Below are 24,933 nucleotides of genomic sequence, written 5' to 3' on the forward strand. Positions count from 1 at the left end.
GTACATAAACACAAAAAGTATCTATAATAAGCTCCGGACATTCACGATGGACCATAGCTTCAAAATGCTGGCACTGGACTGTGGCCTCCTTAAAGGCAACGACTAGAGCTTGTGTCTCCTGAACAAATGCATGAATACATGTATGAATGAATGACTAAAAAAAGAACAAACGAATCAAATAACTGGCAAAAGGGCCAGAATCTTGGAATCTTTGCGGTTAGCTGCACACCTTCCCCCCTTGTACAACTGCCCCCAGAAAACTGACCGGCTTCAAACACCTGCATTCAAGTTTTGCCTTAGCCACCTTACTAACTATATGACCTTGGACTTGTCACCTTACCTCTCTCAGCCTCATTTGTTTCATCAGGAAAATAATGTGAATTACAGAGTATTTTGTAAGCTACAAAGCCTACTAAAATCACGAGGGACTCTTATTTTGGTTGCACTCTTATTCTGGTTGGTGCATCTGGATTTAGGCAAAAAGAATGGAATGTTCATATCAACCTGCCCTCAAGTCCCTCCAGCTTCCATCAGCACAGACCTGCCTTGGGGATGGGAAGATTCCTGGGTGGGGCAGTTTGCTGGAAGGAAGGAAAAATCAGGCTGAGCTGCCAGGGCTGTCCTTAGTTAGCATATCAACAGTCAGTTGGCCAAGCAACAAACAGAGGCTGGGACCGCTGGTTCTGGTCTCATTCCAGGCCTACGGTCACACGCTACACAAATAGACTAGACTGAGAATTCTGCAATCATTCAGGCAACAAATATTTATTGAGCAGCTACTCTAGGTTAAGGCCTGTTCTAGGTGCTGGGGATACCATGGAAGCAAACCCACTATGGTCCTTATCCCCTTGGAGCTGACAATCTGATGGACGCAGATATTAGTCAATCACCCAAGAAGTACAGGGTGCTGTGCAGATGTGTAACGGGAAGTTATGATCTGGGGTTGGGGGGGAGGGGAGGACAAGTTTCCTTTTAGACGAGAGACGTATGAGCTGAACCTTGAACTCAATGAGAGGCAATGGACGGGGTGGAAGTACTCTGGGCTGGGTGTGTCACAACGTCTGACACACACAGCGAGTGCAAGGGGCCTGTGGTAGCACATCTGAAAATCTGAAAGAAGGCTGGTGTGGTTAGAGTACACAGAGTGAGGAGCAGAGGGATGCAAGATGTTACCGGGGACATCAGGCAGGCAGAGACTCAATCACCTTGTTTTCTTTCATGTGGGATTTGCACAAAGGGACTTGCGTGGCAGATTTCAAGTCTCTGAATAGCGTTACACAGGAGGGTGCCTCATGAGGAACAGAGCGAAGAAATAAAATGACATCACCGGAGTCAAGCTGCTAAATTACTAGAATCAAGTAGGTTGAGGCACGAGGAAACGATTTTTGTTTTAACTAGAAACTTAAAATTTTCAACTTTACAGACCTAGGTAAGTGCCTGGATTTACATCACATCCCCAGATAGCCCCACCACCCCCCCTGACGGACTAAGGAAAGAAGAGTGTTCACTATCCAGACCGCCTGCTATTCATTACCCAGACCACCAGTCATCTCAGATTCTAGATTCGAGAGCAGCGCTTCTCAACCTTCCTCATGCCGCGACCCCTTAATACAGTTCCTCATGTTGTGGTGACCCCCAACCATCAAATTATTTTCGTTGCTGCTCTAGAACTGTAATTTTGCTACCGTTATGAATCGTAATGTAAATATCTTTTTGTTTTCTGATGGTCTTAGGCGACCCCTGTGAAGGGGTCCTTCGACCCCCAAAGGGGTCGCGACCCACAGGTTGAGAACCGTTGTTCTAGAGTATTACCATCTCAGACCAATCTAGAAGCTGGAATGCAAGACTGATTCTTCTCGAGAATGTGCTTTTTCCTGTAAGAACTCAGCTTTTCATCCTTCTTCGGAACAAGCCTCCAGACTCTTTTTGAGTTCTTGTGACAAATGAGAGAAAGTACCCTCAGTGGGATTTGAGTCAGAGAGAAAGGACTTCCTGGCCCAGACGGGCCTCTGGGGGCTTGCTTTCTCTACTTCACCCGTTGTGGGTGTCTGCCAAGTAGCAGGAAGGGGGTTTGTTTGTTTGTTTGTTTGTTTGCTCATTCACTTCTCTGTCCTGTACCCTCGGCCATATTACTCCTCATCCCTGTTGCTTATTGAGGGAGGACAGTGGACCGCTCTATGAAAAAAACAAAAATTCCACCGAGTCAATTTGAAGATCTAATTGGCTTTATTAAGCAATTCATGAATCAGGCAGCTTCCCACCTAGCAACTAGAAGGGCATGGAAAGTTTATAGGAATAAGGGTGGGGCAAGGGAGCTATTGACAAAAGAAAAGGATTATTTGGGGGCTGGGACTTTTTTTGTGTGGGGAAGAGAAAGGAAAGGGTTTTTATCACGCAGATCACCTCTTCTTTCTATGCAGGATGGACAGGGCCCATGTGACAGGTTACCTTACTGATGCCTGACCAGAAAATTCCAGACTGATTAAGATTACATTTCTGGGAAAGGTTGAAACTGCAATTAGATCAGGTATGAAGGCCATTTTGGGCTGTGGTTTTTCTCTTTAATCGCTCTGTGAGAGTTAAGTCTGTTGTATGGAAAAGAGCTGGAACTGGGGAAGGCAGGGAGGGGAAGGTGTAGATAAGGATGAGGGAAGGTTTTCCTGGGTTGTCTCTAGGCTGCACAGAGGAGGTGGAGAGGACAGGGGAGGGGACAGCCGGCACAGCCAAGAACAGGAGTTGGGATGGGACACGAAGGGGACTGGTCAGGATGGGACATCTCCAGATGATTATGAGCCTCCTCTTCATGCTGGAGGCTCCGCAGGTCCCAGCTGCCTTACCTGCTGAAGGATGAGAATGAACTGCCCTCATGCCAATTGTTCCTGTCTAACCCTTTTTTGGGAAGGCCCGTTTGATTGTCTGGGTCCCTTCTCTAGACTGTAAGCTCCTTGGGGGCAGGGTCTGTGTCTTGTTCAATAGCCTATCTCCCAGTGCCTGATGCAGTTAATACTTGTTGAATGAATGAAACCACAAACAAATGAATACTGTATTGTAGAGATGCTTTAGAGAGCAGGTGACTGTCCACAGCTACGGATGGGCTCCAGCTCTGAAGATCTGAACCTTGACCTATATTATTGTCAGAATCTTCCAAGGACCAGGGTGGGGGTGGGGCAGCATTCTGATCCATAGAAGGATCTCTCGAAGCTCAGAAACTTTTAAGGCAGGCCATGTGATATTCTGGTTAACAATGTAGCTCTGTAGCTGACTGCCTGACTTTAAGTCCTGCCTCTGCAATGTCCTGGCTCTGTAACCTAGGACACATCACATTACCACTCTGTGCCTCATTTTTCTCACCTGTAAAATGGTGGAACTAATCGATGACGGGGTTGAGGTGAGAATGAAGAGAGCTGAGCCTTTTAGAACACTGCTTCGCACATAGTAGGTACTCCATCAGTACTAGCGATAGTTGCCTAGGAAGGAGATGAGCGACCTGGAAAGAGATTTGTTCAGCCTTGGTCCCAAGCCCCCAGCACAATGCCTTAGACCCAGCGCGCCCTACAGCAGATCTTGCCTGAATGGGGACACTCCCAGTGGCCTCTTCCATTAAGCCTACCCACATCAGCCTCTGGATCACCGAAGGCACTTTGCCTTCTACAGACAGAATTGCAAACTTCACTATCTGGGCTGACTGCCACTTGCTACACAGCATCCTTGGGCAAGGTGCTTTCTTAATGTCCCCAAGCTTCCGCTTTCTCATTTGTAAAAACAGGAATGCTACACTCATCTGCTAGGTGTGGGGATTATGTGCCCAGCACCCTGTTGATCTTTCCTCAGGTACACAAAACTTGGGCAGATTTGCCTCTCCCTCTCACCCTGTTCCTCCCCACACCAGGCCACCTGGAAAGCAGGGAGCCAAGTTCGTGGACTCCGAACTTGCCTCTAACACCCGAACCTTAGGCAAGTGTCACAGCCTCTGTGAAGACCAGCTGGATAGCTCCATCCCTGGCTGGCTGAGTCAGGGTTCACCAGGGACTTATCCCTGTCACCTCAGATGACTCCTGTCCCCACAAGCTCCCAGCCAGAATGGCAGCCCTGAGTTCTAAGGTGAACCCCACAGGAGAAGAGGAAGTTCTGCAGCCTGCGGGCTGGGCAGAGGCCTCAACCTGCGGGGTCTGCGATGGGAGTGGGAGGTGGGATTCTCATTTCATTTCTGTCCTTGTCTTTAAGCACATGGCTGATCATCTTTCTTACTTACTGGCACAAGGAGAGGGAAAAGTTTTAAAGATAGAATTGTGCACTGAAATTTTTAGTGTAGGGAGAACTCGGAATGTCTACATTTCTTTCACAAAGGCACTTTGCTGGAAGGCAGAGTTGGGCAGTAAGAACTCACTATATCCCTGTAGGCAGCAACACAAAGTCATCTGCCCACCCCTTTCCCCAGTCCCATCAGGAATTTGGAAACAAGGTTAAAAAGGGATGCTAATTGCATCAAAGAGTTGAGATTTGACTCTACTGCCTCCTGGGGACGTGTGACCCTGGGCAAGTCACTTGATCTCTGAGTCTCAATTTTCCTGTTGTAAAATGGGGATAATTCTGGAGTGACTCATTAATGTGAAGGTTAAATGAGGGAACACAAATGGAACACAGCAGGGGACTTGTTTCATTCAACAGCAAACATCTAAGGCCTACTGTGTGCCAGGGTCTATATGCTAGAAAATAGGGGGACATTAATATGTAAGACAAACATGGACTCCACTGTCATGTTGCTTGCAGGAGAGTAGGGGTGGCAGGCACTGAATGAGAGAGATGGTGTGGGATAATAGTTAAGGCAACCAGATTGGAAGCCCAGCTCTACCAGTTCATTCACCGGCTGGGTGACCCTGGGCCAGCTCAACTGTCTGTGCCTTGATTCCCCAATAGTAAAATGAGCCATGCACCCAGGTCATAGGGTGGTGAGGATTACATGAATTGACAAATGGGAAAATATTTACAGCATCTACTGCGTGTTCTGGCAGCACACAGGTGATCAGTATAATAAATGGAGCTGCAGGATGTGCAACAGGGCACGAGATGATGTTGAGGCTGAGGTAGCCCAGCAAATGGGACAGGTGTGTTCCTGAGGAGGGAGGTCCCAAGGAAAAAGCAGGGTGTGCTGGAGAGCCGGAAGAAAGGGTGAGGAGTGAAAGTGGGGGTGAGATGAAGTGGAACAGCAAGCCAGTTTCAGGAGCTGGGGCACTAGGAGTTACTGTCAAGGGTTTTAAGGATCAGGTTGGCAGCTCTAAAGCGTTCATCACGGCACAGGTGTCCTGTTCATTAATGCACCCCCCAGCCCCTGGCGCCGAGATTAGGGTAATTCCTTGCTGAGCCTCCCTCCGGCCTCTCTGGTTTCCAACCCCACGACTTCCAGATCACTCAGGGCCTTTACATTTGTTGGCTGTCTTCAAGGAGTGGAGCAGGGGAGACAGGGAGGACTGAAGTTAGACCCAGCACCTACAGTCTCCCCATCCACACAGCCCCTTTGTGATCCCATGAGTCAAGTGTGCCTGGGCTTGAACTCCCACAAATGATTCCTCCTGAGTGTTGTGAACATTCAACCATGAATGCGGCAGCCGAGTACAGTGCCCCAGTTCATAGTATGTTCTCAGTAAACATAAGCTTCACCTCTTTCCTCTCTAAACAGAATATTCTCTCCTCCTCACCACCAGGCTGTGAGGGCAGAAACGGGGTGGTAGAGTGTGGCTGGGAACAGACTCTTAGGAAGCAGAAGAGAAAGTGGCTATTTTATTTACAACACTACTCGCAAAGGGGCGAACTGTTCAGTCCCTAACACAGTGTTTATAGAGTGGGAAAGCGGGAGTCTTTCCTGTCCATCCCGGGTAATCTGTAACGCGGAAAGGGTCCCAAAGACCGGGACGGGGTGCCGTGACTCCGCCTGCAGGGCAGAGAGCACCTGGCTACACGCACGTGGGAGAGAAACCGAGGAACTGCTTTCCCTGGGCTGGGTAAACCGGTGCCTACCACTGGGCTTAGGGGCAAAGAACCACCAAAGGAAAGCTGAAGGTGGGGGGTGCATTTCTGCTCATCTCAGGATCAGAGCCCTGCAGGCGGCGGTTGAGAGTCCACAACCCTGGCACTCCTGGGTGTGTGGGCGGGGACTTACCCAAAGGCCTGCAGCCGCTCTAATGAGGGTGCCCCCAATCCACGCTCCTCCGAAGGGTTGCACTCCCTCTCCACCCTCCTACCCTTTCCAGCGGCGCCCAATCCCACCTTCGTTGGTGGTCCGGGAGGCTTCGGGACAGCCGGGAGGCGTGACCCGCGGGAAGCCCGCCCCTTTGATGTACGCCGGCGCCTCTGTGATTGGACAGTCACTTGTGACGTGTGGGGACTGCGGTGGGCCCGGGTGCTGCGGCAGCCGCAGCGCCAGCCGCGGCTCCGGGCTCCGGCTCCCGGGCATTTAAAGGGGACGCGGCGGCGGGCCGGGGGGATGGAGGGCAGGTGGAGGGGACGGTCCAGGCGCACATCAACCACGGCCCCTCGGGACCAGAGGGGCTCGTGAGTCGGAGCCCAGAAATCCGGGGGTGGATAAGACACCGCGTCCCCTCCAATTCCCGTAAGCACCCCTGGCAACATCCTGAGCTCAAATACCTCAGCTAGAGACCCTCTCCCCACTCTTTACACTACAAACTCAGCCGGGACAGACCTCTGCCGCCGCCGCTCCCCACGTGAGTCCTGGGATCCCCGAGGTAAGGGAGGGCTGGGGTCCCAGTGTAGAGTGGGGGCTGTATGGAGTTTGAGGGCGCTCCTTTACGCGTGTGTCAGTGGGGGAGTCCCTGGAGGGGAGGAATGTGTCCCCCTTCTTTCTCCTGCCTCAGGAACATGCTGCCCGGTATCCCTCCGTCCCCGATTCGGGAAAAGCGAAAGAATCGGTGCCCCTTTGCTCCCCGCCACCCACTAGTCCCCTCGTCTCCCCGAGCAGCGCACCCCCCGCCCCGCATTGGAGCGAAGCATCGCCAGCTGGGGGTGTGCCAGAGTGCCTGTCTTCCAGCCACCTCTAAAAATATCTCTCCCCCCATTCCAACGGCAGCTGCCACCTCCCTGCCCAGTGAGGATCCCCTCCCTGCTGGGCAAGCCCAGAGGTGACTCCAGGTCCCAGCTTCCTCATTGGCACTAGGGCTCCAGGTCATCACCTCCAGCTAGTCAAGACAGAAAGCTCACAGCCCGAAGCGGGTCTCCAGGGCAATAAGGGAAGCTTTGGCTGCAATTTTCCCAAGAAGCACCAGAACCTCCTGAGTTCTAATCCTGATTCTGATACTGTGTGGCCCAGGATGGTAGCTTGACCTCTCTGGGCCTCTTTCTCCTATTTGCTGCTGGCGGTGGTGAGCAAAGAAAAGACCATGGTGAAGTTGAGAGTGCTGTCTGGAAAAGAATTCCAACTTAGTGGCTGAATCTGGTTTCTAGTGATTGATACCAGGAGATTTGGTCTTGTAACTGTGGTATCTCTGGGGTCCTTGCCCTCCCCCCACCCCATCCTGCACACTTCCTGTGGGAAACTGTCCCAAAACTGTCCTGTGGGCTCCATTCATCCATTAAGAGGGGAACTCCAAACTTAAGGCCTATGCCAAAGAAGGGCCTGTTTCCCTCCCCCATCCCCAGGGGACCCTCCCACCCATTTCCACAAATGTCATCTAAGAGCATTTGTATAAAAAGTAGGGGGGGAAGCAGGGAGGAATCCGGGGACCTGGTGTGGAATCAGGGAGGCAGGCACCACTTTTAGATGGGACTAGTTATGGGCCCCCTGCCACCCTGAAGAAACCCTTCTCTCCTCTTTCTGCTATAGCCTGTGGAAGAAACTCAGGGATCCTGTCCCCCTTTGAAGGACTCTTATTGGTGACCACAAAACTATTTGATCACTCAGGACAGTGCTAGAGGTAAGTAACCTCTTTGAACATTACAGGAGCCAGATTCCAAAGGGGCCGGGGTCCCTTTGACTACTGTGGGACTGTGGGGTGTCACAGCATGGTCTTCTCAGTTTCTGGGGGAAGAAACCCAGGATGCCTGGTTTTCTGCTCTGGGGACTAAAAGAAACAAGGGCAACTTACCAAATAATAAATGTTTAACCAGTTTCCCTAAATACTATTATTAGTATATGAAAAGTAACAATGTCTTTTGCTATGAGAAATGAGAAGTTTTTGAGGATGATTAAAAATCAGGAGACTATTCCACCAAAGTAGAAAAAGAAACAAGGGCAAAGTAAGGAGACTCTTTTCTATGGAATGAAAGTCAGGCTCTGGATGGCTGCTAGAGATCCTCTGTATCTTTGTAGCTAAACCCTTGCTTCTCCACGTGCCTGGCATGTCTGTCCCTGTTTGCTTTTACAGCCAGAATGAAATCCCCTGACCTTTCTCTGGCCCCAGGCGGGACACGTGTTATCAGCTAGGACTCTGGAAGGCTGGAAGTCCCTCCAGATAAGGCCTGGGGACAGCCTCCAACCCTCCAAAACCTGCCATTCCCTTGTTCCTGTGCCTCCCTCCCCTTCTCTCCCACCATCTTGATCTCTGCCTCCTCTGCAAAATAAATGAGACCCACATCTTATCCCAACTGAAAGGGTTTAATGTACGTGTGGTCAGGGAGTGGAGAGGGATGGGGTACCTCAAGATGGAGGGTGATAGAGCCTCTCCATCTGACCTGTGCCCTGCGCCTGGGATGTCCCAGTCTCTGTCTTGGAGGCAATAGCTTCTCCCTGCTGTCCTGGGATGATGGACTGGGGAGAGTGTCACCTTGACAAAGTCAGAGGGGTTTCCAGTGTCATCCATTGTCACCACCAGAGGGCAGCAGCCAGCCAGACCTTTGCTCCTTTCCCTGTTTAGTCTCCTGACTCTCAGTGTCTTTCCAGATCTGTCCCAGCTGCCTCTGGCCTCTTATTCAATTCCAGGGTGGAGGATGTGTGTGTGTGAAGGGGGCCACTGGGAGTTGTAGGTGGTGTCCTTTGTAGCTCTGTTAGCGAAGGCCCCACAAAGCCAAACCTTGTCCCCAAAGCCATGTAACAAAGTCCAGTCCATAGAAATGTCAATCTGACTCTCCAGTCTGACTTCGGGGTCCTGGAAAGCACCAGAGAAGCCAGTCCCAAATCACCTGTGGTTCCCAGGGGCCTGGGTGCCCCAGCTGTGGTACAATGGGCCTATTTATGGTCCTTCCCTTGTGAAGACAGGGCAGGCAAAGCTGTGGCCAGGTGTTCAGGAGCCAAGCTCTGCCCCTGGAAACAGCATGACTGCAGGCAAGCTATTTAACCTCTCTGAGCCCTTCTCATCTGCTGAATTCAGGGGACTGTGATGAGCAGTGAGAGAATATGAGTGAAGGTGATTTGTAAACTGTGATGTACTGTACACAAGAAAGGGGCAATGATCATACTAGAGAAGAGCACTGGTCCCAGACTCAAATCTGGTTTTGAGATCGGTCTCTGCAAGTCAGCTAACCTCTCTGAGGCTCCAGTAATATCTGTAACCTCTCCAGCATCTTAGTGGATTGCTAAAAGGATGCCTAGCAAAGGCTTTATGATCTGTAAGTGCTCTGCCTGTCTGAGGAGTTGTTTTAACTGAGCCCCTGGGAGTGGTTCCTAGGGCTCAGCAGAGGGGCTAGGCCAGGTGGCATTAGTGGTGGAAATAAATCCAGCTGACAAGGCACCCTCAAATGGACCTTGTGTGGTTGTCAGGAGCTCTGGACGACTGCTAGAGGCCAACAGATCCCCTACAGGTGGTGCTCAGGGTGATGTACCAACAATGAGCGGGTGTTTTCCAGTTGCTGGCCTCCGATGCCTGTCTAGGGTAAGTGGGTTCCTCCAGGGGTCTCAGGATGAGGCCTCAGTCCCCATGTTCCCACCATGGGGTGGGAGGAACACTGTCCAGCCCCTTTCAGGCTTGCTCTCACTTCTACTGGGCCTCCACTAACCCCTCCTGTCCCAGTTGAGGGGTCCTGATGCTTTACATCCTCAACTCCAGGGACCCTGGGCCACAGAAGAGTCCCAGATGGATGTTTTTGTTGTTTTGTTTTGTTTTGTTTTAGCTGAGCCATCCTGCCACCTGTTGGCAGCTCAGCAGCAGCTCAGCTCAGGCTGGGAATTGAACTGCTGTTGCTCAGAGCTCACACTCTTGAGCGAGCTCTTAACCAACCGAGCCACTCGGCCGGCCCCCAGATGGATGTTGCTGAGACCAGTGGGTGGATGACTCTAGGATGAGGTCAAAGGAGCGTTTGTATTAGGGAGGTAGATAGCCAGGTTCGAATCCCAGCTCAGAAATTAGGAGCCTGGACCTCTGTTTCACAAGGAGTGCCAGCTGTAAACATCACACAAATATAAGAGAGGGAGTTAGGAAGACACCAGAAAGAGGAGTAGCTCCATCTAGACTAACTGGGGAGGGAGAGAGGCAGTGTGGTGGATATTCTGAAGCTGTGCATGATCTGCTCACTCTGACCCTCTGACCCATATAGCAGCTGGCGTATAGAGGTGGTACAGAGGCGGCTGAGGACTTCTGCTGTCTCCATTTGCTTGCCTTTCTTTGTGCCCTCACACTTGCCCTGTTGTCTCTATCCTCTTCCATGGTCCCCATCAACATGACTCTGGCCCAAGGTCTCCACTTTTCTGGAACTCCCCACCCCCACTCTGTCTTCCTGCCCCATCTGTCTCCATGCTCCCCCAGCATGACTTTCTCCTAGCCCCCTCCTTCCCCACCACTGCCTCATACCACCCCCACTACCTGCTGCCTCCTCCTCTGCCTTTTCAGCCACTGCTGCTCTTTTTCGTCTCCCTTACCTGTCTCCCAGGTATGTCGTGGCCTGGCACGGGAGGCTCCTACCTCCCCAAGCCCCACTGCTTCTGCTGCCCGCTTGCTTCGGACTCTGGCAGGAACCCCACCCACTGACACGGCCCTCCAGGGGAACTGGCAAGTAGACTAGTGATAAGTGGTCAACACAGGGCCCTAAAACTCCCCCGAGAAGCTGAGTCCCATCCGTGGGCCCCTGCCCAGAGCCATCTGGCTGGAAGCAGCTCCCAGGGAGCTTTCCTATCTACCTATCTGGTTATTCTGAGAGCTAAAACCCAGTTCTCTAGCCAGGGCAGAGGCCCAGGACCTACTCTCCAGACCTGAGGGTGCACACTCCTTGTCCACATAATTTGGATGGTGTCAACAAGTCTTTCCTGGAGCCTGGCTCCTTATTGTGCACCCCAGTCCACAGCCATCAGCCCATTGCCCCGAAGGGGACTTTGGAGGCTGCTTCTGTTGGGTGAATGAGTGGTTTCAAACCTGACTGTTCGTTAGGGAAGAAGGGAGTGGAGAGTCCTCTCTGCCCTCCCTGTATCCACAACTGGGATCACTAGAAGGTCTAGTTCAGAAAGCTCTCCCAAAGGGTCACCCCTTGGAAGCTGTTCTTCCTCTCTTTTAAGCTGACCCTTTTAAGGCCCAGTGACCCCAGATGAGAGTAGCAGAAACAAGTGCCAAAGAAGCCCTTCTGGGTCCAGGAGGAGGACGATCCTCTGAGGATAACCTCTCCCCCCCCCCCCCCCCCCCCCCCCCGCTGTTAACTGAGAGGTGCCAAGGGGGTGGGAGGGAGCTGGAGGGGGGGTGGCGGCGTTGGGTACTCCCCCAGCTTAACCAGCCTTGGGTCCTCCTCAGGTCTTGGATGTGCCAGCGCCTCTGGCCATGGCCCGCTAACCAGCCTCTCCCGGGCCGGCACCCGCCCTGCCCGCTGTCGCTTGCTCCCTTCTCCTCCTCCTGCTCCTCTTCCCTCTGCTCCCAGGACGGCGGGATGGCTGCGCAGGGCGCGCCACGCTTCCTCCTGACCTTCGACTTTGACGAAACTATCGTGGATGAAAACAGCGACGACTCTATTGTGCGCGCCGCGCCCGGCCAGAGGCTGCCAGAGAGCCTGCGTGCCACCTACCGTGAGGGCTTCTACAATGAATACATGCAGCGCGTCTTCAAGTACCTGGGTGAGCAGGGAGTGCGGCCTCGGGACCTGCGCGCTATCTACGAGGCCATCCCCCTGTCGCCGGGCATGAGCGACCTGCTGCAGTTCGTGGCCAAGCAGGGTGCCTGCTTCGAGGTGATTCTCATCTCGGATGCCAACACCTTCGGCGTGGAGAGCTCTCTGCGCGCCGCGGGCCACCTCAGCCTGTTCCGCCGCATCCTCAGCAACCCGTCCGGGCCCGATGCGCGGGGGCTGCTGGCGCTGAGGCCCTTCCACACGCACAGCTGCGCGCGCTGCCCCGCCAACATGTGTAAGCACAAGGTGCTCAGCGACTACCTGCGCGAGCGGGCCCACGACGGCGTGCACTTCGAGCGCCTCTTCTACGTGGGCGACGGCGCCAACGACTTCTGCCCCATGGGGCTGCTGGCCGGCGGCGACGTGGCCTTCCCGCGCCGCGGCTATCCCATGCACCGCCTCATCCAGGAGGCGCAGAAGGCCGAGCCCAGCTCTTTCCGCGCCACCGTGGTGCCCTGGGAGACCGCCACCGACGTGCGCCTCCATCTGCAGCAGATGCTGAAGACTTGTTGAGACCCGGCCTGCAAGGGGCGCCCGGGCGGAGGTGGGGGCGAGGAAGGGGGGAGATCGAGAAAAATAACCTAGTTTTATTACTCCCTTTCCCTTTTCGCTTTGGTATGTCCCTTGGAGAATTTCTAGAATTCTGGGCTCGTCCATTTTGGGGTCTGGAGGAGGGAGTTCAGACCTGTCCCTAGCTATGCAGTTAACCCAGCTCAGCTGCCTCTCCCAGATCCAGGGCAAACAGTTAAATTCTGGAGTCTGGCCCAACCTAGGTGATGTATATACCTGAGAAGGCAGCAGCGTTTCCAAAAACGTCGTCCTTCGAACTGGGAGGAGGGGGTTCCCTGGCAGGGCAGAAAAGGAACATCTCCCAGGGCTTTAACTGCTGCCTCAGGCCGTGTAACCTCCCCTCCCACAGTCTTGGGTCATGGAGACCAAGGTCCCAAAATCATCCCCGCTGCACCGGACTCCCCGCGGAGAGAGATGGCACTCTCCACCGACAGCCCCAGGCCTAGAACTTGCTTTACCAACCAGGACCCCAAACTACATCCCTTCTTGCCTCCCTTCCACCACCCACCCACCAGCATGCCCAAAGGTGAAAAAGCCAGATGGGAAGTCGCCTCCTGGTGGTGGAACGAGGTAGCTCACTGTTCACCTCAGGTACGGCCAACCAGGGACCTCGCAGCGAGCGTGCAACGGTGTCTCCTCGCACCCCAGCTTCGTCTATGCAGCAAGAGACCAGGGACTTAACCAAAGTAACCCCCCGCGGGCTGGGCCCTCTGTGCCCCCCAACCCCGCTTTTCCCGAATGGAACAGAAAGCCATGATGTTTTAAATCAGAGCCAGCGAAACCCAAACCCCTCCTCACTCTTTGGTGTTTTAGAGCTATAAAGCAGGTGAAGGGGGAAGAGGTGACTGAGATCTATGGCGCCGCCATGTGAGGGATGAAGATGAGGTTATCTCTACTCTCAGAGGGTCCCCACTTCAATGAGAGAGTTGGTCCCCACTTGCGGAATGCCCAGCTTGAGGAACCAAGACTGAACACATAACACAGGAGAAAACAACAGGCAAAAGAACACAATGCAGTCAATAGTTGCAGAGGGCATCTGGTCTAGTACAGAGGGCACATAATGGGGACCAGTGAGATGGGAGAGATACTGCTGCTGGGGGTTGGGGGCAAGGGCTCAATAATTAGCAGGAGCCTTAGAACTGAAATGTCTTTTAGTCCATCCTCTCTGCCCAACCCCTAGCTCTGCAGGGCAACCATCAGGACGTCATCAGGATTTCATTCAGAGTTGGCACTTGCAGCTGGAGACCCCACCCTCCATGGAGCAGTGATCCTCTGTGGACAAATCACCAGTCTCCTTGGCTTCCAGTTCTTTCCAGTCTGCAACAGGCCTCTGGTCACCTCTCCCCAGGACCCCTTCCCATCACAGTGGGGGGAAGGTGCAGATAGCTCACAGCCCAAGAGGTGGGCAGTCCTAGTCCAGCCTTGACTTTGGAGCTGGCTTTGGCCTGGGGCTTAAGGCTCACTCAGGGCAGAGCCTGGGTCAGCAGCCCAGAGGCCCCAAGGCTGTCAGCAGCTGGGTTCCACATAGTTCCCTGGGAAGAATCCAGTCCCCTCTGAGCTGACGCCCTCACACCAGCCATTGGAGTAGCGGCGGGTGATGCAGATGATGGTGCCCTCAGAGAAAGAGAGCTCGTTGTCCTTCTGGCGGATGTATGGGTACAGTGTCACCACTGCAGAGCAGAAGGAGAGGGTGCTGTGAGATGTGCCTCCTGCCCCACCATGGAGATGCAGGGGCCCACATTCTGGATTCTAGCAAGCACCTAGGAGAGAAGGCTGCAGGGGGTGCCTTCTCCCAAGCCCTGGGAACTTCTCCCCAGCTCCTTTAATAACAATACCAGGCCAGCTGCTTCTTCCCAACTTGGTTCTGGGGGACTTCCGGGTGAACATTGCTCATTTCATCAGCATTTGGGCAGGAGGGGGAGGAAGGGCAATAGGCCCATAATGCCGCTGGGGTTGAAGAGTTGGGGGAATCCTGGTGGTGGGATCTGGTGCCCTTCAGTCCTAGGAATCAGGTACCTTTTTCCAAGTACGAAGCAGGGACCCAGCTGGGCTCTTCTGGCCCAAAGCCTGGAGGAGGCGGAGGCAGCAGTTCCAATTCATCTACATCCAGGGGTGGAGGGGGGGGCAGGTCCAAGGGCTGGGGCAGTTCTGGGTCTGGGAGGGAAGGCAGAGAGATTGCAAGCATGGCACAGGCAACCCCCTCCATTCACCCTAGGAAACTTCGAGCAGCGTGCCAGGGTCCACCCATCTTATGTAACCTTCCTCCATCCCTGGTCCATGGTCCTCCCACAATGCCTCTAGCACATAGTAGGTGCTCAGTAAATACTGAACCTTTGGACAGTATTTACTGAGTAAGGTAGGGTAGTCAGACCGCCTCTTAGCTGGATGACCATTGGGCAAGTCAATTAAACCTCTCAGTCTCAGCTTCCCTTGTGAAGCGGGAGTGTGAAGATCCTCTTAGAATTGTTAAAGTGAGAAGCTTCGAATCCAGGGCCTGGTTATAAAGCAGACGCTAAGTTATGTTCGTTTTCTCCCCCTTCTCTCTCCTGTTATCCCTACCTAAAACAAAACCTTCACTGAGGTGGGCCCGAGTAGATCCAAGAGGGTTGAGGAGGTATATCGGGAGCTGAGAGAGTGACCCCACAGTTGATCTAGAAGGAGAGGGCCGAGCTCCTTACCGGGCAGAGGCAGGGACAGTTCCTCCATCGGAGGGGGCAGCAGGCAGATATCGGAGGCTGGCGGAGGAGGTGGGGTCATGGAGCTGGAGAGCGGTAGGGGCGCTGCCTGCCCTTTGGTCGTGGAGACCCCACCAGCACCTTCAGCGCTGCTGAAGATCAGAGAAAGCGTGGATCGGCTAGGTTGGGGGACACCGTCCCCAACTCAGGATCCCCAATTCAGGATCCCCAACTGGCCCCGCCCTTGTGATCCCGAGTCCTCTCAACCCTAGTAGTCACTGTGACAACTGGCTGGAAACCCCTCTCAACGCCCCCTGCCACGGCCACCCCTAACTTGAACTTGTGGGGCTCACCCAGCCGAGGCCAGGGAAGAGGCAGATGAGGCGGCGGAGAGTTTGCCGTCGGGCGCCACCGGGAGCTGCACGATCTCCGGGATCCGGGGAGGTCTCCTGGGTTGTGGGGAGAGGGGAGGGGTGTCCTCTTGAGAGGAGGAAGGCTTCCGGCAACGAGCAGGGGTCAGGTGCGGGGAGGAGGGGACAGCTGGCGGAGGAGGAAGTTTGGCGCCCAGCGTGGAGGCGAGGGTGGGGGAGTTGAGTTTCAGGTTCGAGTGGGGTTGGTTTGGGTCGCGGCGAGGCCTCACCCCAGGGTGGCGGAGGCGGGTGTGGTAGGCGCCTTGATGCTCTTGCGAGACAGGGTCCCGGTCCGCGACAGCTGCGTGCTCAGATCCTGAGGGGAAACAGGGCGGTGGGGCTGACATCGATGGGGGGTGCGGGCAGTAGCCCCTTTCATCCCAGGGAGAAAACGGGGCAGCGGAGGACGAGAATTGGGAGGGAAAGCACGGGCACAGCAAGTTCTTACTTCCACTTCCCAACCCCCTCTCCCACTCCACCCCTCCCCCTCTTGCTCGTTGCCGGGGCCTGGGTGCCATGTCTGCAGCAGGCTCCACGGGAACCTCAGAGCACAGACACAGCCCGACGGCCACTTCCTCTGCATGGTCTCAGCGGCTAAGTGGGCCCATCTTCCCAACCCCTCTCTCAAAGCATCTCAGCGCCCAGAGTGGAGGTTCCTAACTTTGATAGACCCCCAACCCCAGCACCAGGCTGAGGATGGTGTGAGAGAAAGGAGAGAACCATCACACTTAGATGTGTCCCACCTGTCATTTTGGCAGGCGTGTGGAACTGGCTTTGGGGGCTTCAGGGCAGAGAGGAGCAGAAATTTAGGGGAGAGAGTACAAATGACAAGGTGGAAATCCACATGCAAGGGAGCCCCTCTGTGACTGATAGGGTCTCCCCAAGAGTGGGTGCACAGGGAATGAGGCCCTCTGCTCTCCTTCACTAGGGACAAAACAAAGGGACTTGAGCTAAAGCCTGAAGAATTTAAGTTGGATAACAAGAACTTACTGGTGGTGAGACCTGGTGACTGAAGGAGGGAGTGTAGCTTCCCCTTTTTGGGGGGAGAGGGTATGTTAAAGATATCAAGGGGTCATTTAGACAAGGAGGAGCTTTAATCTAACCTGGAATGTTGGAGCGTGGGGACAGGAATTGACAAAATGGGATGGGGTATGTGTCCTCTCCCACCTCTAGGAAGGAGATGAGCTGAGAAGAAAATGCCAGGGTCATGCTCCTCTGCCTCCAGCATGTCCCCCTGGAGTGGCTGCATCCCCTCCCCTTCTCACCCAACAGCAGCTCTGAGGTGACTTCTCAGTGTGGTGACCTCAAACCTCCAGACAGAGGAAGTTGCTGTTCTCATGCACACCCTGACAGCCTCCCTTCCCCCTCTTCCCCTTCACACATACACCCAGCACCCACTGCTCAAATGTCACTCAGCAGAACATCTGAGTACAGGGTAAAGGCCAGTTCTGGAGGGAGGAGTCATGAAAGATTTTTAAGGAGGAAGGCTCCTCCTATAAGGAAGACTTGGGGAGTAGGGAGGCTACTCAGGGTGATGGCTTCAGGGACTGAGGAAAGAAAAGGGCTGCGGGTTGGGACAAGGACATGAATGTGGAAGAGAATTGGGGGGCTGGAGAGATGGGAGTCATGAAGCAAAAGAGGAGGGGGTTGCGGAGAAAGAGGAGGAACCCTTCTCTCTACCTTGATCCCATGGCCAATGTCATCCAGGCAACCAAAGTTGAGGGGTCTTCTGGAGTAAGGCGTGAGGGGAGGTAGGCTCTCAGGGGCGATGACTTTCTTGCTGGGGAGCAGCCGCTGGACAGTGGCTAAGGTGCCGATCTCCCTTCGGGCCACCTTCTCCATATGCATGTTCACCATCTGTGTGACAGGGTTTGAAGTGACAGTGGGGCAGCCTCTGTACAGCACCCTTTCCCTTAAGGGAGAAAGAGGATAGAGGCTTTGGGGTGGGGGTAGGGGCCATGGGAGGCAGTGAGGTCCAGATAAAGAGTGAGTTTTGTCTCCAAGGCCACACAGCATTTGAGAAGAGAGTTGCCAGGGGAGGATAGAGCCACTTTGGAGCAACTTCCTGGTGGAAGAGAACGAGGGTTATTATTAGCTGAACAGGAACCAGAGGAAAAGAGAAAACACAGCATCCCTGATGATGCCAGGAAGAGACTGGAGCCCTGGGCTGGCTTGGGAGCAGCGGGGGATAACATGGAGGTGGCTGGGAATGATGACAGGATCAGATCTCCTTTTTGGGGGATGAATAAGTGAATTAATTGCCTCTTGAGATGTTCTGTAGAGAAACAGCACCAAGAGGGTGGGCACTCCAGTCTGTTGGGGTGAGAGGAAAAGACACACCCCACACTGAACATGTGGGTGATGCACAGGCCAGGCTGATGTGTAACTGAATCTGTGCATATGGCTTATGGGGCAATTAATTTCTCAGCCAAGGAACCAGGAAGGAAGGAGGAGGGTGTGTATAACAGATGGGCGGGGGACACTGTGCGGTGGTGGCAGTGCTTCCAGGGCTAAAGATGATCTTGCCAAGCAAGCACTTGGTTTAGGAGATTTATTTAGTCACCGCCTGTGTTTAGATGGAAACAGGGTCCATTTGCCTCTTTCCTGGACTACACAGCCACCATGATTAGTAGAGCCTGCTTTCGACCCGGCAGGGTAGACTTCAGAGAAAGAAAGCTCTGCCTTCAGGGAGTTGCTAGTCTGATGGGAGAGCAAGGCCCAGCACTAAGACATAGGCACAGAGCTAAGGAGGCTCAAAAAGCTTGGGAAGCGCCAAGCTCTTTTGACAGAGTTCGACATTTGGATGTGGAGGAAGGCATGAAAGAAGTTTTGCTGGAGAAAATGCCCAAGTGAGGCTGAAGAGTTGGGGGCTGATGCAAGAAGCCTTCCCATACCCCTTACCTGGCCCAGCGTGCTCACATGGGCTTCCACCTGCCGCAGAGCAGCTGCCTGCAGGTCCAACATGCGCAGCGTGTGCCCCGCCAAGTTGCCCACCTGGTAGGCCACGCTGGCCAGGGCCTGGGTGGTAAAGGACATGGTCTCCTCCAGTGCCTTCCGCTTGTCTGTGGCCTGAAATACACACAGTCCTGGTCTGAGGCCAGCACCTTCTACTGATCCTTGGCTGGGTAGGTGGGATGGGAGAGAGTTCAGGGGAGGCGGGGGCTGAATGGGGAGAAAGCAGCGACCCTATGTTTGAAGTGGTTTCCGTACGAATGATGTTACAGTAAGAGAGACTCAGAGGATGTCAGGAAAGCAAATCTGCAGCCCTGAGAAATGAGTACAAGGGGAAGGACAGATACCTCTGCTCAAAAAGTCAAGCTGCGGATTGACCCTACCACCCTCTTGAGGACCTCTTGGGGCAAAAAGGGTGAATAGTAAGAAAGAGAGAGGAAAGCAATACTAGCTGAAGGAGGTCTCAAACTTAAAACCAACCAAACAACCAATGTCAGGCCTCCACCCCAGACCTTCTAAACCAGAATCCCCTGGGAATGAGGCTGACGAGTCTGTGCCTTTAAAAGCTCACTAGGTGACCTTGTGCTCTGTGTTGAGCTCCAGTCTGCAGGTGGGTGTTTGGGAGCCAATGATCTGGTCCATTTTACAGATAAGGAAATTGAGGCCCAGAGGAGAGTGACCTTATTCATTCATTCCCTCCAGTAGCTTCCCAGTACATGGGGAATAAAATCCAAACTTCTCCCCTCATCCCCTACTGCTCCCCCTCTCGCTTACTTCCCTCCAACTACATTGGCCTTTGGGTTTCTGTTCCTGATCAAGTTAATATTGTTTCTACCTCAGGGCCTTTCCACTTGCTGTACTTCTTTCTAGAATCCTTATTACGTCTCAGCTCCTCAGAGACACCTTCCCTCACCACCCTACAATAATTTACCCCAGCCTACTTCTGTATTGACTCTCTAATACATTTACCCTGTTCTCTTTTCTTCAAAGCACTTAGCACTATCAGCAATTATTTATCTATTTATTATCTACACACACACACACACACACACACACAAATGTAAGCACAGTAGGGCAGGGAGCTTGTGTGTTTTATTCTGGATCCCACTGTGGAATAGTGCTCTCCACGCAGATGAAACTTAATAAACATGCATTGTGAGTTAATTAATGGATTGAATGCAAACCCAAAGATTTGCTGGGCATCTTTCCATTGCATGCCAGATACTGTGCCAGAGGCTGGACAGTGTCACACTGCCAGTCAGTGGTGGAGGGGTGGGCAGGGAGTGGCTGAAGATAGTTTTTTTCAGTCCCGGATCAGACCATGTGAGCTGGAACAAAACTTCTCTGGTAATTGGGTTCCTTAGGCAGCTTCCTCATCTCTGAAGGGGTCATGGAGATGCTGCACTCTAACCTGTACCTTTCTCTGGGAGGGTAAGGGGTAAAACCAGGGCAAGCCTGCAAAGGCCAGTGAACTGACAGGCAAGGTGGCACCATGGGGTCTCCTTGCTAATGGCACTCAAGGCCAGTCAGTGGAGAACAGACATGGAACCTATCAGAGCAGGGTGCTCAGAGAAACCTGGATGCCTCCAAAGTAACCTGAACCAAGCTAGAGCCAAAGGGTAGACCCAGAATCTTCTGAGCTGACCCTCCTGTGTTACTCTTCCCTGCCTTTCTGTTCTACCGGCAGTTAAGAGATGCTCATTTGCATGCAATTTACATTTTATCAGCACATGTAACCAAGTGCCTTAAAAAGGCAAGGCAATCAACCCAGAATCTGGTTAAAACCAGAAAGGATAGCAAGGCTTGTTCTAGTTCCAGACCTTCCTTTAAAAGGTGAGGAAATGAAGGCCCAGATGGAGTCTTTGATCTCCACCCAGATTTCTTAGCTCAACTCTCCTGTACTGTTCCCTCCCTGGACTGGCATGTGGAATTCATCGCTGGATTTTTCCTATCAGCCCAAATAGGAAAAATGTCTGTTTGGGCCCAGCTCTGGGAGTCTAGATCCCTTTGGGTCTTGGACCAAAGTTAGGTCTGGAAGTCAAAGGTTTGGGATCCATCTTCATGGCTGACTGCTTATTTATCATGCAAATTACTCTATCTGTAAACTCGATGGACCTTGACCAAGAACTCTGCAGTTGACCCCAGCCTGCCCTTCCCCCATTGCCCAAGGGTTTCCTGACACTTGGTTGGGGTGGAGGGAAGGGGTGGGGGGAAGATGGAGGGCCTGGGAACCAGGCCTTGTTCAAGAGCAGTTCTGAGAAGTCATCTAAACCCTTCCTAGGGATTTGCTCCCCAAAGACCCTCAGAGAGGCCAGGAGAGGTCACTGGTTGTGTGGTCTAGTAGTTAGTGTTCTGCATGAAGGAAGCAGGAGCCCAGGGATTCTGACCTGGGTCAGAGCTTCTGATGCCCTGGGTGTTTTGCAAGTGCTGCTTCGCCTCTCTAGAAATGACTTTTGTTATCTATATGTATCACTCATTCTTCTGATAAATGATGATCATCATCATAAGAAGAATAAGGGTTAACAGCTGCCATTTATCCTGGCCTTCTTAAGGGGCAGACACTGGGCTAAATGCTTCAATACATGATCACATTTAACCCATGTGACCCCTGTAAAGGAAGGTATAAGAATCAGAGGGGAAATTTGCCACCAGTCCTGTAGTTAGTAGGTGGCAGATGGGAAATTGGACTCAGGTCTTCGTGCCCTCAAATCCTGTGTGCACACTGTGTACAAATGAGAACCCACCCGGAAGTGCTTTGAGACATGCAGAAGTTATTGAAGGAATGGGAAGGAGTGCTTCCATTCTCATGGACAGGAGTGTACCTGCCAATGCCATGAGAATGGAGCTGGCATATAAGCCACGTTCCATTTCATCTACAAGTTGGTCATTCAATACCTATACAGACAGAAATTGTACCCTGGGTAGCGTTTTCAGCTAGAGGTTTGGTGGGTGTGCTCTGGAGTCAAAATTACGGGTTAAAGTCCAGGTTCTGCCACTAGCTTGGAGACCTTTGGGAAAGTGAGTTACCTTTCTTAATTTCAGCCTCCAGGTTGTGAAAAGGGAGTGATTCTCACCTCACAAGACAGGGGTGAGGACAAAAGGAGGCACCTGCACCTGCCCAAAGAAAAGATGCAGAGCTTTTTAACTGTTATCACTGATTCTCTTTAATCTGCCATTTTCCCATAAGAACTTGCTCCTTTTATTATTAATTTTTTCAACACTCCTACTGATCTGGGAGGTCCCTGTGCTTCTTTCCACAGTTTGGTTAGAATAAGTTAGAAAAGTGAAGTTTTGCCCAGGGGATAACAGGGTTAGCCTGTAGCTCTTAAAGGAGCAGAGAAGACAGTACAGAGAGCCATACAGCATGTCAGGGAGGCAAGAAGGTGGAGAGAGCTCGGTTTCAGAAGTCAGAAGGCCTGGGTTGATGCCTGAGTCTACTATTTCCAAGCTGTGTGACCTTGGGCAAGTCGCCTCACCTCTCTGTGCTGCTATTTCCTCATCAATAAAATAGGAATAATAATATTTGTCTCACAGGTGGTTATGAGGATTAATGAAATAACAGAGGTGCTCAGTCGGTATTAAGTTTTTCTCATCCCTCTTTCCTTGATTCAAGAATCCACATGCTCTGTCCTGCGATAACCATGCAAATTAGGAAACTGTTCTAAAATGCCACTGTCCTGGTCTTTAGTTGGTAACCTGCTCCTAGCAGTCATGTTGTCCATCCCCCCACCGCCACCCCCATTTCAGACCCCCTCTCTTTAACCCAGACTAGTCTGATGTCTCTCCACTTTCCCTCTCTTTCTCTGGTCCATTTCAAGTTCACTGAAATATTTGGGAAGTTCTGAAGCCTCACCTAGGGCCAGCCTGAAAATGAAATGACAGCACCAACATTTGTGTGAGGACCAGGCTTTGGGTCTGGGGATATGAATGAGAGGCTGGGAAGGAGATGAACCCAGGTTGAGGCCTGATAACCGGATGGAACAGCACTGCCTGCCCAAACATCCCGGAGGCTTTGGGAGAGAGCAGGGGAAAGTTGGGGCTTGGGTAGCATGAGGTCTCCGGGGACTGGGTTGAAGCTGAGGCCTGGAGTGGGAGGATTTCTCGGCCAAAGCCCAGGACAAGCACCTGTCAGGATGGCTCCCACAGCCTCACCCTGGGGATGGGCTCTGGGCCCCTGGAGGGGCTGGGGTGGTGGGGCCTGTGCCGGCTCTGCCTACCTGCACATAGTTGTTCTCGCAGTAATCAGCCACTCGCAACAGGGCGCTGTGGTTGCCCCGCAGAGCCTCCCGGCCTGTGGGGATCTCAAACTCCTGCAGCTGCTGCAGCTCCTCCATCGCCCCCAGCCTCTGACGGGCTCCCCAGGGAGCTGCTGGTTTTGTGCCTCACCCTGCCCTTGATTGGTCGCTCTGCCTTCCCTTCTCTCTCACTGCTTTTGGTTTCCTCTTCGTGTGAGACCCAAACCTGCTTGCAAAGGGCAGGCATGCTCATTCCAGGACAAGAGGAAGTTAGTCCCTGCTCCCTAGGCATGCGCCTCTCTGTCCCTTGCCCAGAGGAAGGGGGAAGCCAGTTGCCCCTTTGGGGGCCCAGCCCCCCAATCCCTCCCAGCAGAGGAAACCAAGGTCGGGGCAGCTGTGATTGCTCGCTGGGCCTGGAGAGGAAATGTTTGGTGGGGGATGGGGTGGGAGGCCGTGGAGGAAGGGGGCTGGCCTGCTCTGGGAGGGTGGAGGTGGACTTTCCACTCATGGAAGGGGAGGAAAGGGCAGAGGGTGGGGGCTTCCTTGGGAAGCCCAGGGATGAGTCACCAAAGGACAAGAGAGTGGAGGGTGGAAAGGATATGGAGACCAGTCATGCTGGGGGCTGTCGGGTAAGGGAGTAGCAACAATGGAAAACAGACAATGCCGCAGCAAGAAGAATCGGCCAGACATCAGGAAGATACAGCCAGAGGGCCCCTGAGAAGTGCTATCAAGCCTCTGAAGGGTTACGTGTGGTGAAGCGCTGGTGTACAAGTTCTGTGCCCAACGGAAGCAGGACAAGGTGAAATGGACCAAGTGTATGGTGAGGGACTCAGACTAGACAACAGGAAGGACTTGGCTTTGAGAAGCACCGGGGTCAGTTTCCAAATGAACTGATCAGGTTTAGGGAAGCAGGGGTGTATGATAGAGCACTGAGCCAGCTTCAGGAGGTAAGTGCTCTATTTCCTGCATTAACAGGGGAGCTGGACTAGATGCCCTCCAGGGTCCTGCCCTGCTCTCAAATTCTTAGAGCTCGCAGCTGTGAGTGGAACTCAGATCCTGGAGCAGGGGAAGTTAGGGTGGAATCTGGGCCCTCCCACTGCCCAGAGGCAGGAGAAAAAGAGGATTGCTCAGTGACCATATTGGTCGCTTAACGTCTGCCCCTCAAGAGGGTCCCCTTGTCACTGGACACGCATCAACCTGAGCAGCTCAGTGTCTGTCATCGTGGGTGGTCCTGGGAGGACACCAAGAGAAAGATCAGGATACAAGCCCTATGCTGGAGGACTGCTGAGGGAGACCCACACCCAGGGCTCGGAGGTGTGGAGGCACAGAAGCATGGACACAGACATTAGAGGTGGCCGCGGCCCCAAGTACTAACTGGCACAGCAGCCTATGTGAGTACATCTTTATTGAACGAGTAAGTGAAGAGTGAGCTGGGGAAAGCTTGTACGGTGAAATTGTGGGGCTCCAATGGGGGACACAAAGGCTTCTTGGGCGAGGGAAGTTAGGAGCTCGTCTAGGACTTGCCTCATTGGGAATAGCCTCAGTGCCTCTCAGAAGTAGGGAAGGGGGAGGGCTTGGGAGAGAAGGCAGGGGGAGGGGAGCATGTAGGGCTAGAGGGAGGTGAGAAATGGGGAAATAGGCTCTAAACCAGACGGATCACAAGGCAGGGGTCTGCTCTGATGGCAGTGACGGCTTGAAGGCTCAGGCTGATGGATGGGCTTACAGCCATGAGCCTATGATCAGCTTAGGCATCAGAGATTTGGGCTCAGACCATCTGCTTTATCCAAAGACTTTCAGCTGATGAGGAGCTGGGACCCTCAAACACCATCTTGTCTGGGTCAGGACAAGTGACTTGAAGTGCATGCTTTTTCTTGGCAGGTAAGAAGGGCTGAGGTTGTATTGAACTGGGATATAGTCTTAGAATTATTGAGGTTAGGTATCAGACAGAACTTTCTGATAACTGTGTAGTGATGCTGTTGATGATGGTGATAATAATAAATGTAGTAAGTGTTCATTATGTGCCTGGCAGTGTATTAAAATATTTTACTCTTTTTTTTTTTT

At 53.0% G+C, this 24,933-nt stretch overlaps 3 protein-coding genes and 1 long non-coding RNA gene across 9 annotated transcripts in view; 2 read left to right on the forward strand and 2 right to left on the reverse strand.

Annotated features, from left to right (window-relative positions):
• Positions 1-2,230: 2,230 nt before the first annotated feature.
• On the reverse strand, positions 2,231-6,285 carry LOC109380719 (uncharacterized). Its single transcript, XR_002123550.1, has 3 exons — positions 6,158-6,285; positions 3,352-3,487; positions 2,231-2,840 (listed from the first exon to the last, which is right to left on the reverse strand). It is a non-coding gene; the product is annotated as an uncharacterized LOC109380719 (long non-coding RNA).
• Positions 6,286-6,388: 103 nt separating this feature from the next.
• Positions 6,389-13,522, forward strand: PHOSPHO1 (phosphoethanolamine/phosphocholine phosphatase 1). 5 transcript variants are annotated; one of them, XM_019638822.1, is made up of 5 exons: positions 6,389-6,740; positions 7,835-7,925; positions 9,707-9,818; positions 10,813-10,931; positions 11,661-13,522. In XM_019638822.1, the coding sequence occupies exons 3-5, from the start codon at positions 9,774-9,776 to the stop codon at positions 12,541-12,543; spliced, it is 1,047 nt and encodes a 348-aa protein (XP_019494367.1). In that variant the 5' UTR covers positions 6,389-6,740; positions 7,835-7,925; positions 9,707-9,773; the 3' UTR covers positions 12,544-13,522. The 5 variants fall into 5 exon arrangements, with proteins under 5 accessions (XP_019494367.1, XP_019494366.1, XP_019494370.1 ...); XM_019638821.1 differs by having other exon boundaries at positions 6,389-6,719; XM_019638825.1 differs by lacking the exon at positions 10,813-10,931 and having other exon boundaries at positions 6,389-6,719; positions 11,785-13,522.
• A 101-nt stretch (positions 13,523-13,623) lies between these two features.
• On the reverse strand, positions 13,624-23,292 carry ABI3 (ABI family member 3). 2 transcript variants are annotated; one of them, XM_019638819.1, is made up of 8 exons: positions 22,855-23,292; positions 18,587-18,754; positions 17,366-17,542; positions 15,916-16,001; positions 15,629-15,724; positions 15,279-15,424; positions 14,617-14,754; positions 13,624-14,270 (listed from the first exon to the last, which is right to left on the reverse strand). In XM_019638819.1, exons 1-8 carry the CDS (start codon positions 22,969-22,971, stop codon positions 14,107-14,109), a joined length of 1,092 nt encoding a protein of 363 aa, XP_019494364.1. In that variant the 5' UTR covers positions 22,972-23,292; the 3' UTR covers positions 13,624-14,106. The 2 variants fall into 2 exon arrangements, with proteins under 2 accessions (XP_019494364.1, XP_019494363.1); XM_019638818.1 differs by having other exon boundaries at positions 15,279-15,427; positions 22,855-23,291.
• A 147-nt stretch (positions 23,293-23,439) lies between these two features.
• The window catches only part of GNGT2 (G protein subunit gamma transducin 2), a 14,467-nt gene continuing 12,973 nt past the window's right edge, over positions 23,440-24,933 (forward strand). The window contains exons 1-2 of the mRNA XM_019638826.1: positions 23,440-24,263; positions 24,662-24,750. Coding sequence (XP_019494371.1) covers positions 24,734-24,750 — 17 coding nt within the window. The 5' untranslated portion in view covers positions 23,440-24,263; positions 24,662-24,733. The remainder of the gene's footprint in view (positions 24,264-24,661; positions 24,751-24,933) is intronic.

This window comes from Hipposideros armiger, unplaced genomic scaffold (assembly GCF_001890085.2).
Source record: "Hipposideros armiger isolate ML-2016 unplaced genomic scaffold, ASM189008v1 scaffold_40, whole genome shotgun sequence".
Classification (NCBI taxonomy): Eukaryota; Metazoa; Chordata; class Mammalia; order Chiroptera; family Hipposideridae; genus Hipposideros; species Hipposideros armiger.

Coding starts and splice junctions, on each gene's coding strand:
- PHOSPHO1 (XM_019638822.1), top strand. CDS start 9,774: ATGAGCGGGTGTTTTCCAGTTGCTGGCCTCCGATGCCTGTCTAGG. Junction 9,819..10,812: donor GCCTCCGATGCCTGTCTAGG/GTAAGTGGGTTC, acceptor CCTGTCTCCCAG/GTATGTCGTGGCCTGGCACG. Junction 10,932..11,660: donor ACGGCCCTCCAGGGGAACTG/GCAAGTAGACTA, acceptor GGTCCTCCTCAG/GTCTTGGATGTGCCAGCGCC.
- ABI3 (XM_019638818.1), bottom strand. CDS start 22,971: ATGGAGGAGCTGCAGCAGCTGCAGGAGTTTGAGATCCCCACAGGCCGG. Junction 15,428..15,628: donor TCTTCCCTGGCCTCGGCTGG/GTGAGCCCCACA, acceptor TCTGATCTTCAG/CAGCGCTGAAGGTGCTGGTG. Junction 14,755..15,278: donor ACTGTCCCTGCCTCTGCCCG/GTAAGGAGCTCG, acceptor CTTCCCTCCCAG/ACCCAGAACTGCCCCAGCCC.